At 48.9% G+C, this 14,562-nt stretch overlaps 1 protein-coding gene across 7 annotated transcripts in view; it reads right to left on the reverse strand.

The window, feature by feature from the left end:
- Nucleotides 1-5,428: 5,428 nt before the first annotated feature.
- GRM4 (glutamate metabotropic receptor 4) overlaps nucleotides 5,429-14,562 on the reverse strand; it is a 205,449-nt gene continuing 196,315 nt past the window's right edge. For all 7 annotated transcript variants that reach the window (XM_084611524.1, XM_084611525.1, XM_084611521.1 and 4 more), the window contains one exon: nucleotides 5,429-5,987. In XM_084611524.1, coding sequence (XP_084467650.1) covers nucleotides 5,938-5,987 — 50 coding nt within the window. In that variant the 3' untranslated portion in view covers nucleotides 5,429-5,937. The remainder of the gene's footprint in view (nucleotides 5,988-14,562) is intronic.

Raw genomic sequence — 14,562 nt, forward strand, 5'->3', positions numbered from 1 at the left:
CACTGGGATTTAGGGTATGTCTGCACTGTAGTCGTGTAGACATACCCGCGCTAGCTTTGACTTAGCTAGTGCCAGTAACAATAGCAGTGAAACTGTGGCAGTGGGGGGGCTATACAACCCTGCCACATCCCTGGGTATGTCTCATCTGACTGGCCCGCCCAGCGACATTGCTGTTGTTATTTGTGCTCGCTTTAATCGCATTGAATCAAAGCTAGCTTGGGTGTTTCTACATATGCGCCAATCTCACTGCCTGATTGCAAGTCAGACATTCCACAGGTTCCCTGGCCGGCCTGGGACTGAAGACAATGTGACTGTTGGAGAAGGAAGGGAAAACAGGCCCAGGCCATAAAGTAGCGACAAAGAGAGGCTGCAGGCCCAGTCCAGGGGAATCTATGCTAGCATGAAGTGATCTCCTCATGGTAGGTTCTAGTCATAACTGTGGTGGTCATATGAGCAAAGCCCTCACCCTTCCCGGTCTTCTCCCTCCACGCATCTGTTTCTCCACCTCACTGTCCCCTTTCACCTCTGCTGATCTACTGCTTTCAGCTGGAGTGCCTGACAAGGAATGCTAGCCACGAGGAGCAGAGTCACCCCGGAGCTCTTTGTAATGTTTAGTCTTTAATTAATTGCCAAGTCGCACTGACACCCCAAGGGAGAAGCGATCCCAAGAAATCAACGGCAGCTGCTTCTGAGCGTTCTAAGGGCCACGTGGATCTAAGCTTCCTCGTACTGTCCTCTTCGCTGGCGCAGCTGTTCCCTTGAGAGGCCAGCATTGGTTCGCAGGAGGGGTGAGGTTGTGGGCAGGTTCAGTTGCAGGTCCAAACTAATTCATTTGACAGCTGATGGATTGATTGATTAAGTATGAATAAAACAAGCCACCAAAAGGAGCCCTTTGCTCCACCCCTGAATTGTTTGCAGACCATCCTCATCTTCTCAAATTAGCATCCCTTTGTGCTAGCTACTATATATATACACAGAGTGAGAGACACTCTCTGCCCCTAAGAGTTTATAGTCTAAATAGACAACGGATGGGAGTGAAAACAGAGGACTACAGAAATTAAACAACTTGCCGAAGACCCAGCTAATCCATGACATGGCAGAGCCTAGAACCCATAATTCTTAACCCAGTAGTTAGTGCCTTATCCACTAAACCACGTCACTCTCCAAGAATCTGTCTATACTGCAAAGAAAACCCTGTGGCAACAAGTCTTGCCACGGGTCGTCAATTGACTCAGGCTCGTGGGCAAAAAATTGCAGTGTAGCTGTTTGGTCTTGGGCTGGAGCCTGGCCTCTGAAACCTAGCAAGGGTCTCAGACCTGGGGTTCAAGCCTAAGCCCAACCATCTACACTGCGAGTTTTAGTCCCACATGCATCAGTTGACCCTGGCTCTGGACCTCAGAGCCGTGGGTTTTTCCTTTGCAGCACAGACAGACCCTGAAGGGCTCTGTACGCACTGAATGGGTGGCACAAACAATTTGCTGCCTATGACCTGTTCATTTCAACAAGGCCTTCTTAGCAATTGGGTCTCACTTTACAATGTTGCCTTTGTCAATAGTTTTAAAAGGGTCAATAAATGACAAATGGCCCTTTAACAGTATGAAATAGCCATGAAATGCATGTGTTGTAGAGGGTTATTGAGTTGGCATGCTCTTTGAGGTGGGGAACCATTGTTTAGTTCTGTGGGGTCCTGGGCCATGACTGGGACTCCGATTTGCACTACACAGATAAATAAATACTTGTGGATGGGGATAGTCATACCACGGATAGCCAAGCCCCTAAGACCCATAAGGTCAACCCCCCCCCCCCCCGTCTTCCCCGCCTGTGTGTGTTTTCATCAATACCCAGCGATCAGGACTCTCGGGGTATATTCCACGCGAAGAGGGGCCCTCACAGACTGCCTAGTGCAGCCTGTTGATTACCCCCACAAACTTTACCCAGGTAGAGTACCTGCCCCAAAAGCATAAAGAATTTGCTTGGTCTCAACTTATACCCATGAAGACGTCAGCATAATAGCAGCACGAGTGGCATGACCCAGGCTGGAGGTGCTGGATAGCAGCAGGGCAGGCTGGGGTGGGGGGAGCGGATGGATCAGTGCAGGGACTCAGGATTGGACAACTAGGACGTGCTTCAGTTGAACACCGATAAAACCATGACTGTGGTTGGTCTGGCTCATCTATGTGTATTGTTGACATAGGTGTTACAATTATAAGAATGTGTATAGTCTTTAGACTATTGAATGCTTCTGAACTGCTGCATTCATTAAGCTCATTTATAGCAGTTGTATCTCACAGCGTAAGGTAATATTTGAGCAGTTGTATGATGAGCCTCTGTGACTGTAAATCACCAGACAGGAGGGAGACATTAACTTGTGTGAAGTGCTGGTCTCCAACAGAAGGTGTTACATCCTGCCCAATGGGAAAGGTTCATTGACACCAGACGGATTATCATGGGATGTTAAAGAGGACAAAAGACCTTTGTGGTTCCTCCCTCCCCCAATGAAGAGGCATCATGCAAGTGGATTCCTTCCATCAGCTGACTTTGCTGTTCAGAGTACAAGGGAGGAGGGGGATAAAAACTCCTAAGAAGAAGGAACTGGGTCTCTGTGCTGCTTGGACTCCGGGGGGGATGTGGGGGGAGCAGGTTTCTTAGGCATAAGCAAGAGATCCCCAGTGCTCAGCCTGGGTTAGTCCTAAAGCCCCATTAGAAGCTTCTATAAATAGCAAGCTTTTTTTTTTTTTAACTTAAGAGTGTAACTCATTTGTGTGGCTATGTTTACCTGCTGTAACCTCGTAAGTTACTCTCATTTCCTTTTCCTACTTAACAAAATCTTTACATAGTTTAGTAAATCGGCTACAGATGTTGTCTTTGGTGTGAGATCTAAGGAGCAACTGACCTGGGGTAAGTGACTTGTCTTTTGGGACTGGGTTGTAACCTTAATATTGCAGTGATTCTTGGTGTAAGGGATCAGCTATCACAAAGGCGGGCTCACGTGGGTGGCGAACTCGATCGGAGTGCTCCATGGGCCTGTGTGACTCCATGTTAAAGCTGTTACAGTGCCCGAGGAGTTTACACTTGATAACAAATTGGTAATAAATTGCTTAGTCTCTAAGGTGCCACAAGTACTCCTTTTCTTTTTGCGAATACAGACTAACACGGCTGTTACTCTGAAACCTGTCACTTGATAACTGTATAGAACCCAGAGCCAACTGGGGGGTTGTGCCTGGCTTCCTAACAGTCTGCCCTGAGGTTGGGCCTCACGCTCTTGGGTCACTGCAGGCAGCTTTACAAGCTCAGAGTGGTTTTTCCCTAAACCTGGTGTTTAGAATCTTGCCTTTCATTGCTAACCAGCCACCACTGACTGAGCCATGTCAGACACATCAAGCGCTTCCTTCATCTCTCCTGGCACCATTTCCCCGTGCACCTTCCTGCCCACGGGGCTCCAGCAGAAAAGGCCATTAGAAGCAGTTTTGATCCCAGTGCTGGGGCCGGTTGACAGCCTTGCAGGCCGGAGGCCTTGTCTGGCTACAGAGCAGGCAGCGTCAGGGCAAGCTGCTCCCACTCTGCTTTGCCAGCACGCCTCATCCCTGCTCTGAGGGAATCCCACATGGAGGGAGAGGACAGGAGCGGCTCTAGTCATTTTGCCACAGCGCCCGAGCCAGGAAACCCCCCAACAGCCAATTAGAGCACACACAAAAAATAAAAAAGCCCCAGGATGTGACACCTACTGGAAGTGGGTACCCCAGGTGACCACACTGCTTGCCCGCCCCTAGAGTCGGCCCTGTGAGAGGGTGGCTCTGTCTCCATGGCCCAGCCTATCCTTGGCCTCTACTGAGTCTGCCAACCAGGGGGCCTCTCAGCATCCATTGGGATGAGAGGGGAATCCGGCGCTTTGTACTTCAGTGGAGCCTCTTCAACTGCAACCCGTTCAATCCACTAGTGCAGTCAAGGCCCACACCTCACCTCACTCATTTCCAGGCCAAAAGGGACCCTCATAAGCATCTAGTCGGACTTCCTGCAAACCACAGGCCAGGGACCCTCCCCCCGGAATTCCTGGAGTGATAAGGGCTGGTTGAACTAGAGCACATCTTTCAGAAAGTGAGCCAGGGTGGGAACTGCAAACACCCCCGCGTCTCAGGGTACATCGGGAGGTGTAAATTCCAGCTCGAGGAGCCATACCTAGACTAGCTCTGATCTGTGTGGCAACACAAGCAACACAAGGTACACCCCTGGTGTCACAGACAGGTATGTATTCGGGGGAGCTAGCCCCTCCCACACCACCATGGCGACCCTATTTTTAGCAAGCTAGCTTGCTCAGAGCTAGTGTGGGTATGTCTCAGCGAGCTGGGGACCACACCCCAGCTCAAAGTGTAGAAGTGCCTTCAAAAGCCATTGAAATTTACGCTTCTAAATCACTTGGTTACATTTGAAAAATCCCACCTGTGATCTTGAATTTCACACCTTCACATACTGGAGAATCCACTGCATCCTAGGCACACTGTACGGCTTTTCGGTTTTAATGGAGAAACACCAATAAAATACCCCAGGACAAAAATATCTAAGAGCTTGTCACGCAGACTACAAGGATGTGATTCCTAGAGCTCACAAACGTGTGGTGCATTAATTGATCCATGTGTCTCCCTGTTGGCGGTGGGTACTAAAGGTTCCCTAGGGCATTTTAACATAGTGTGTTACTATGTTAAAGTACACAAGGGAACATTACAAAGTGACCACTCATTACAGTATATACTGCTGTAATGAGCAATGTATAAGAATATACAAGGAAAAAGTCTTGCATCCTCCCAGATTTTTGGACATCTTCATAAATCTCAAAGTTATCAACACCCCATGAAATTAACAAAACCTGAAGAACAGAAGCCCTATTAATAAACCTCCCTTAAAAATGTGCACCTTATTTCTAGCCTGAATGTATCTCATTTCAGCTTCCAGCCACTGGATCTTGTTCTGCTTTTGTCTGGTAGATTAAAGAGCCATTTGCTAGTAGAAACCTTTTCCCCACACAGGTACTTATCAACTGCGATCAAGTCACCTCTTTGCCTTCTTTTTGATAAGCTGAAGAGCCTCCCTTGAGCCAGCCAGCGACATGTACCAATAAAAGACAAATGCGGAGTGCAAAACCATGGTCTTTTATTAGAAAGTTCCTCGTATAAAAATGATCATGCTCTATACTTTTCATCGAATAATTCATAAACATCCAGGCACTGAACTTAGGGGTTTTTTTTGTTGGGTTTTTTTTTTGATTGGTCAGTACATAAAGCAGACATAATTCAATCCATATGGTCATCACATACATCAATTGTACCACCTATAGAAATCAGCACTTTGAACACAGTCTAGATTTTATTTTAATTTTTTGTTGTTGTTTTTTTTAAATCTTTAATTTTTTTTTTTGCAACACATAGAACTTGGAGAAAAAGAGAGATAAAAAGTGAAGAGAGGCAGAGGAAGAAGACAACAAAAGAAAAATGGAAAATGAACAAAATAAAAAGAGAGAGAGAAAATGAAAGAGTCTTCACAACCACAAACGATCTCACAAATTGTGGAAAAGGGAAAAGGTATCTGCATTTTTTTTTATTTTTCCAAGATACAGGAAAAAATCCCCCAAAGATTTATTAAAGTCTGTCACCTCCGCCCCACTGTACGTGCACCCTGGTCGGTTGTTCCTCTTCCTCCTCCCGAGAGGCGTGTGTTTTGATGTTGGTTGGTTGGTTGTTTTTTTTGCCGACGTTAATGGCCATCTTCCCAAGCAGCATCCTCCACCAGCCCAGCCAGTAGAATTAGGCACCCACAATGCCGTCTTCCAATCGAATCCAACTTCCCCACCCCCCGACTTCCTGCGATGAGCAACATGATTCAACTCTCCAGCTTCTCCTCCTCCTCCCCAGCAACTCCTCCCGGGGTAGTTATGATCAGCTGGAGTTAAATTGCGTGGTTGCTATAGCTGACGTAAGTCTGTTTGGTAGCCAGAGCTGGAAGGAGAGAGAAACCACATATGTATCATTAATGAAGCCTTCCTGTACCGTGACCTTGAACAGACCTTTACGTCACTACAGCTTGGGTGGGCATATGAGATAAGGCTCAGTCTCTGCAGTGGTGCTGGAACCATTTTTATAGTGGGGGTGCTGAAGGCGGAAACCATGTATTTGGGTTGTAATTGCTACTTCAAGCCGGGGGTGTGGTAGCACCCCTAGGTCCAGCACCTATGAGTCTCTGAAGACTGCCAGGCAGAGATACATCCTGCTGCATCCAGGGTCAATTCTGCAGCTCCATGCAAAGGCAGTGAGCCATGGCCTAGATTGCAGAAGTGCTCAGCTCCCGCTGGACCCAAGGAGAGTCTCAGACGTTCAGCACCTCCGCAAATCAGGCTGTGAGGCCCCAGTTCTACAAGGCCCAAGATGCAGGGGGAAGACCGCCCTCCACCTGCCCCACACAGGATGCAGAGGGTGGAGTCTCAGAGGTGCCAAAGATGGGGAGAGAATAAGACGAGCATCCAGAACATGTGCCTGTGTTTGTGGAGGGAGTTCAGGGAAGAGTGGAGGGAGGTTTCATGGGAAATAGGACGAGGCGGGATCCAGTGATATACTCTAGCCAGTGACAAAGAGGGAGATCATAGAATATCAGGGTTGGAAGGGACCTCAGGAGGTCAGCTAGTCCAACCCCCTGCTCAAAGCAGGACCAATCTCCAGCTAAATCATCCCAGCTGACTCCCATGTCCTGACTCCCCAGGGATCTCAAGCCACAGAGCTCCCAGCCAGCAGGAGGCAGCTGGTATTTAACCCTTGTGACACTGGACTGTGAGCAGCAAACATCACGCTAACCCTGGTGGGGCCCAAAGAACCAGAGACAGTCCTCCTGCAGCCAGTAGTTTGGAAGCCTCACCTGGACGAACCCTGACTACAGATAATTGGGCTATCTCTGGGTGTTCGGGTCTGGCTAGACTAGGGAAACGTGCCCTGGCTGCAGTTGTGGCAATGAGGTTACATCTGTGCAAGCCCCCAACGCAGGCACATTGCACCCAAGCAACACAGGGCTTGCACCGTGTACAACTTGCCACCCCCTCACATCAAGCTGTTCCGCCTTGCACCGCGGCAGCTCATCCGCACAGGTGTAGAAAACAACAAACCCGGGAGAGCGAGTGCCTTAGGCGAATGGCCTGCGTTTCATGAGAGTGGCGCTTGAACGGCGACTGAAGTCAGCGGGCTGGCTTCTCAGCCCCCCTGCTCCTTGCGTAGTCAGGTACAGCAGTGTAACATGCGAGCAAACTCTACCCTGCTGGCTTGGGAGCATTCCCAATCCACTAGACATGGGTGGAAGGGGAAGGGCAGCAGAGAATCAGGCCCAATAGGATCAGCACCTCTGACAATGAGCCGCTTGGTCTCCAAGTGCTGATCCATGACAAAAGTTCAGGAATCAAACTCCTTCAGCGAACATCACTCTCTTAGTTTTAGGCCAAGCTCCCAAGACAAGGGGGTTTTAAAAGGAGTCCAGACTAGCAGCTTTAGCCAAACATTTAAAGAAGCCATGCATCCAAATACCATTTAACCCGTAGGACCCTGTTATTAACAAGTTAAAGTGAATGTGGGGCTTTGAAAAATGGATATTATTATTTCTTATTTATATTACCCTCATGCCTAGGAGCCCCACTCACTGCCCAGGACCCCATTGTGCTAGGGGCTGGACAAACACAGAATGAAAAGTAGCACTGCCTATGTTTGAATATCATCAAAAGCCCTGTAAAGTCAGATTATTAATATTACCAGCCAAAGCAGAAAAGTTCATCTCAGATTTAGGATCTTATGAGAACTGAAGCTGGAGCAGACCCACTACAAAAGCCAATATGCTCATTGTGAGCCCTCTGGGCAGAATAAGGCAGGAGTGGGCTGTACCCAGCTTCTAACTCTCCTGTGTGGGCCACTGGCATTGCCAAAGATCACGTGGAGATAGGGGCATGAAAACAGCTCCTTCTCCCACTCCTGTGCAGGTGCGCAGGGAGTGAGTGGGCAGCAGTGGGCAAAACCTTGGCTCCATTGTATCCCTCCCCTCCCCAAACACACCAGCAAGCGCAGCAGAGCTGGACCCTAGAGAAGGCCCACGCTTTGGGGACAATCCCTCAGGTAGCGTGAATAGAAGTGAGCAAAGGTGGAGTCAGAAGTCAGCGAGCAGCTGCACTTGGAGAATCAGGCTCAGCCGGAGCAATTCACCTCTCCCCGGCCGGGGGTAACATGCATTAAACTGAATGCATCCGATGAAGTGAGCTGTAGCTCACGAAAGCTCATGCTCAAATAAATTGGTTAGTCTCTAAGGTGCCACAGGTACTCCTTTTCTTTATGCATTAAACTGTGAGCGATTTCCAAAGAAAAGGCAAATGATTTCCCAGGTTGGTCTCAGGGCACCAGAGTTTGCATGAGTTACAGGTAATTAAAGAGACATTTCCCAATGGGAACCTGCTTCTTTTATGGTAACAGATTAACCTCATGGGGACAGAGAAAGCCCCCAGCCACCCCCCACCACCCCCACATCCCTCCTGTATTGGCCCCTTTGAAGTTCCAGTGTGAACACATGGGCCTGATTCTCAGTTGCTCTAAGGAGCTTTAACACTGCTTGAATAGGTAGAATTGGATCCCTGAGAAGCCCCCCCCTCCCCTTGGGCTCAGCTCCAGCTGGTATAGAGATGGTGTAAGGACTCTACCCCAGCCCTGCTCCCAGCTCCCAGCATTGGAGATGGATCAGGGGCATGGCCAGAATCCCCTGCAGTATGTCTGTTCTCCGCTTCTCAGGGCCCAGAGGCTGCTGTAATTTACACCAGGAGCTGGGCACAGCTCCACATGGCCCCAGAATATGGGGAGCACAAAGGTGGCTTAAAATCACCTTTGCTTTCCCCTCTCTCCACTTCAAAAGCAGGAATGGGATAGCAGAGAAGCAAGGCATGTAACTCTGTGGGATCATCTCTTGGGCCGAGCAAAGCTTGGGGAGCGGTTTTGGTTTCTGCAATACCCTGAAAATTGGGATTTGGTCTTGAAAGAACCAAACTCCATGTGCTTTGACCCCAGAGTCCATCTTCACTGAACCCCCTTCAGGTACCAGGGCGTGGGGTTTAGGGGGTTCTCTCCAGGTCTGGAGCACTGTGACTAGAGAAGGGGCTGGATCAAAGCTTTAGAGCTGAACTTTTGGGAAGTTCCCAGGTGCGTCTGGATCCAAATTTTGCAGACAACACCCAGATCTGTATTGCAAATGGGCCCAGGTCTGAGCTCCCTGCTCGAACCTGTCTGGAAAGCAGGCCTCTGCAGGTGGCAGGGTGTGTGACCCAGCTGAGGGATGCGCGACTCGCTTGTTGAGCTGCCCTGCTAGCAGAGTAAGAGCCCTGCCTAAAGTTGTTGAGTCAGTTTTGCTGTCTTGTGGTGGCAGATGAAGCCTGTAACGCCACAAAAACTGGGACCATTTGGATTTAGATCTGGATTCTGCTGCTGTTAGTTGTACCATGGCAGTGCAGAGAGGCCAAGTCCCCTTTGTGCTAAGCCCAGTACAATGAGATGGTCCCTGCCCCAAAGTGCTAACAATCTCTGTTAGTTCAGCAGTGTTTGGATCCAGGGTTTTGATTGGGACAATTCTGGAGACGGAGGGCCTGGTTTTCCTCTGACTGACACTGGGGTAAATCAGGAATAATCACTTCAGTTTAACAACAGGGCCACTTCAATCAGTGATGTTGCCCTGTTGTTAAACTGGTGTAAGTGAGAGCAGCACCAGGCCCACAAGCATGGTCGAGATCTATAGCTCGGACCTGTGGTTTTGGTTCTGATCCATCTCCAATGCACGGGGGATGGCACCAAAACCTGGACTTCCAAACTTGGAAGGAGTTTGGCTCTGACTATTGCAACTCTGGGTCAGATCCTCAGCAGGTGTAAACCAACAGAGTTGCATTGACTCAGACAGAGTGATGTTGATTTATTTACCCCAGCCAGGGATCTGGTCCTTTCTCAAACCCCTTCCTTTAAAAGCTAAGGATGTAGGTAGCACTGTAAACAGCTCCCTTTGTGGAACAATTTGGAGGCTATTTATTTGTCCTGTAAATGATATGAGAGAGAGAGAGGATGGAGTCTGTGACCTGCTCTGTATTTCAAGAGGGATTCTAATCAGAAGAGTGTCTGTGGAAAAGTTCTCCTCTCCAGTGAGATTACTTTCATATGAATATGCCCTGGAACCGGCCCTCAATTACGGCTTTAAGGGGAAATATCTCCAGCTGGAGGAAGCTGGAGCTGACCCTTCCTTTGAAGAAGATCAGAGCTAGTGGACCAGCCTCCCCCTCCTTTGTCAGTTTCAAAAGCCTGAGCATCAGCCTCCCCCCATCCCTCTGATCTGTTTCAAAGCTCCAGCAGAGGTGGGGCCTGTGCAGTAACTGACAGACCCAAGACTGGGAGCCTGAAGCCTGAGCTGTAACGCTGAGGGGGGTATGGCAGTGCTGGAATTGGTCAGATGGAAGGAGGGGAAGGGTACAAGCGCAGAGAGAGAGCAGGAAGCTTGTATCACCCCACACAGCTCAGGGTTCGGTGCTCGGCTCCCATGTCTCAAGACAACCAACTTAAAGTAGGGTAAAGTCAGGGTGCAGATCCCCACTCGCTCAGTCACCAGGATCACCTCCATTTCAGGCTCCAGCTAGCACGTCTGTGGGTGCCAGCACATGACCTCATTTCCCTAGATGGCTCGTCTACAGGGACTCAACCTGGGACCGCTACATAAAAACAAACAAAAAACCCCAATGATCTGGCTGCTGTCTGAGCTAAAGGGCCAGATCTATTAGCATGATGATCTTAGCACATTCATAAACCTTTCACGTGGGCTGGCCACGAGTGGGGAACAAAGACATGCTTGGCCAGTGCCTTAGATCTCCAAATCGAGATGCGCCCCGTGCTGCTCAGCAACCTAACCCACGAGCGGCCGACCTGTGGCCCAGTGAACATATGCAGCCCTCAGGAGACCTCCAGTGTGACCCACAGCTGCCTCCCCAGCTAACTCCGGGGGTGGTTCAAAGCATGAGCTGCTGCTGCTGGTTCCCACTCGCTTGCCACAAACACAAGTAAATATTAGGGGCCTGCACATTTACAACTGATTAAAAATGTATATATGTAAATGTCTATGCAAATCTGGTCCAGCCCTCCAGCTCCTTGGATGTTGCCACCATAATCCTAAGTGAATGGGTGCAACCATTCATAAACAAAGAGGGGAGAAGACAGAGATACCATGGGAAAATTCATGAGCGCTCCAGCCCATAAAACACCGGAGAGGAGCACATCCTCCTCGCCACCCACCCGCAGCCCCACCGGGCAGTGCTCGAGTCTCTGGGAGGCAAAGCTTGTCACAGAAGGCACCAGGTCAGGAGAGGACGGTCACCGACTACAGGTTCCATTTTCAGGACCTCTCTTAAACAGCCCCTCCCCCCCAACCCTTTTGGTTCCTGCCATTTTGTAGGTGCAGTTTAGGTCATTTAGATGCATAGATTAGCCAAGACCAGAGAGAGAGGGAGAAATTCCTAGAATACTAAAGACAGACAGGCAGATACCTTGATACCAGAAGACACCTAGGTACTATAGACAGACAGAAGCACCTCTTTCCAGGTCTAGATAGGCTCGTGGTCATCCCAATTGCATGAACAAAGCAGATTGTGCTCTGTGTCCACATATTGTAAATGCCCGCAAAAAAAAGAGACTGTTTTTAAAAACCCAACCTTAAATCTTCCTTATTTATCCACAGTGATTTCCCATGACTTCCCCCCATCTTCTACATGGTTAAGGCTGGGCTGATATCACTGCCAACTGGTTGGCGGCTTTACGGTGTCTGAGATGGGGGATGGCAATTAATCCCCGAGGGGGCGTCCATCCAGTCCTCGCTCCCTCCCTCTCAGCCTTCCCAGGATCCCCTCGCCCTTTCCCTCCAGCAGCTCCAGCAGATTGTGGCAGTCAGAGACTTATTTATTTATTTCTCCCCCACCCCTCCACGGTGCCAGTGCATCCTTGACAAATGAACCTTATTGAAGATTTCAGACGCTGTTATCCTCAGATAACAATTAGATGGGCCATAAGAAATTAGAGCTGACAGCGCTATTTGTTAGCTGAAATGTTTTCATAGCCAATCTGCTTGCAATCAAGCCCTGTAAATTATTTATTCTGTTGTTTATTTAAAGATACGTGACCTGCCAGTGACAGAATGAAAAACAGCCCTCCCTTCCCGTGGTTGACAACTCCACAGTCGCTCCCGTCCCTCAAATTAATAATGCAATCAGCTTCCTGAGACTGTCCTCGACACGCCGCGGTGCCAGCTTTCTATTCAGGCTGAGCACCCACATTGCAAATGCAAGACACATTGGAGCCAGAGATACTGCAGAACGGAGCATTGTCTCTCACTGCTGTGTGCTTCCACCAGCCGGCTGATAGATACAGCTGGCAGGGGCTCCCATTGCCCACCACCTCAAACATAGGAAGGAAAGTGAACTGGGGTCAGTTCCTAGCTCCTGAGTAATCCTGTCACTTCATCTCTCTGTGCCTCAGTTCCCCCTCTGTAAAATGGGGTAATAATTCTGTCTGGTCTATTTAGACTGTCAGCTCTTTAGGGTAGGGACTGTCTCTTACTATGGGTCAGTGGAGGGTACAATGGGTCCCTGCTTTTGGTTGGTTTCCATAATGCAACCCCCCACCCCAATAAAATAGATCATCACGTTTTGGGGGTGGAAGACCTGAGACGGAGCAGGGCCTAGGAGTGAGAGCAGACACTGGGAGTCCAGAATTTTGGATGCTATTCCTACTTCTGCTACTGATGCACTGTATAGCCTGGGGGAGTCACAACCTCCCGGTGCCTCTGTTAAACGGGTACCTAACCACCTAACACAGTGGGGTGTTGGGAGGGTTATTTACAAAGTGATTGCATGGAGCCTTGAGATCCTTGTGTTAAAGATGCTATATCAGTGCTAAGTATTTTTATTGCTCTGGCAATAGCATCTCTGAAAGGGGTAAGTCAGGGCAACCCCATGGAAAAGCAACATCTTAGGAGCAAATGTTGAATAGTGGGACATAGTCCAGGGACTCTGGGACCCAATTTGATATAGTTCAGAGGATCCAGACTGGGGTGAGCCAAGATATTAGTGTAACACACAGAGGAGCCATTAGAGGGAGACATGATCACACACACTTTGCGCATCCTCCTGTGGCTGGTGGAGGCTAAGAACTAAAGGACAGGCAGCTTCTGGAGTCCGGTATCTTGATAATGCTTATCTCCTGCTACCCCGGGATCTCCTAGTGCTTTGTACAGGCAAGGATGCAGAGAGAGGCACAAAAGCCAAAGGAACCCTGTAATGGGGGATGAGTCACAAACCAGCTAAATGGACTTTGGAGGGAGTCAAAGGGGGACAGGGGAAAGAACAAAGAAGAAGTCCATTGAAAGGCGCTCCGATACCTCACCAATGAGAGGGGTACAAAACCACACACAGAACAGAACAGAACGGCCCTTACTGCAACAAAACAAATCTTGTCTGTCGGACTTCGGTGGCTGCAAGGGAGGCAGCACAAAGGAAGGATCAGAGGGGTCTGAGCACAAGGGGAACTTGGGACCAATCCAAAACCACTCAAGGGGAAGTCACATGAACAACTCTGACATCAGTTAGCACTAGTTAAGGCATCCTGGCCAAGCCTCCTCTCAGACTCTAACCTGGAAGGGGCATGGGCAGAAGCCACGGAGAAAAGAAGGTACAGATAACGAAACCCTAAGGGGGGGCAAAGATTGTTGATATATCAGTTTAAAGCACATAGAGAGCGGGGAGGGAAGGGGGTGAGTAAGTAGATAGATATTGCAGGTGTGACAGACAGACATTACATCAGAGATACAGAGAAGAGAAGATTAGATAGATAGATAGATAGATAGATAGATAGATAGATAGAAGTAATGACAAATAGGGAGAGAGGGAGGGTGAAATGAAAAACAAACCATGAAATTGCATGGAAAAATATTTATGGTTTCTATCCTGGTTATGTTGCAACCCACAGATTTCACCTCTCATGAAATATTAGCGAAATGGCAGGTTTCTCACCCAAACACAGGAGGATTCCATTCCCTGGCTGTTTTGCTGTGAAAACTTTGCCCCAGTGGAATGTCACATTTTGAAATTCTACCCATTTCACAGTTTTTGACTCTTTCTTGCTCACAAAAGCTCTTGTTTTTGCAAATTCAAGCCAAAAAGGCGCAGATTTGGCTTGGCTGCATTCCCCAATCCTCCTGAGCCAGACTGTTAACCTTTTCCTCCCACTGGAGAGCAGTTCCTCACCCATGCAGTCCCACTGAAGTCAATGCAAAACCCTTTGTCCCAACCTGCCCCACTGTGAATAGCCCACACAGTCAGACAGCAAAGTCAGCGCTAGTGATCAGCCATGCTATCGGTCAACAAAATCTCAGCCCTCTTGGAGCGCCTCCGTGCTAAGTGCCCTACATTATAATGTTCATAATGTTTATAACGGCTCCTTTGGTGAGCTGTCATTACCGGCTTTCCCCGTGTATCTGCAGTAT

The sequence above is a fragment of the Lepidochelys olivacea genome, assembly GCF_965140295.1.
Source record: "Lepidochelys olivacea isolate rLepOli2 genome assembly, chromosome: 21".
NCBI lineage: Eukaryota > Metazoa > Chordata > Testudines > Cheloniidae > Lepidochelys > Lepidochelys olivacea.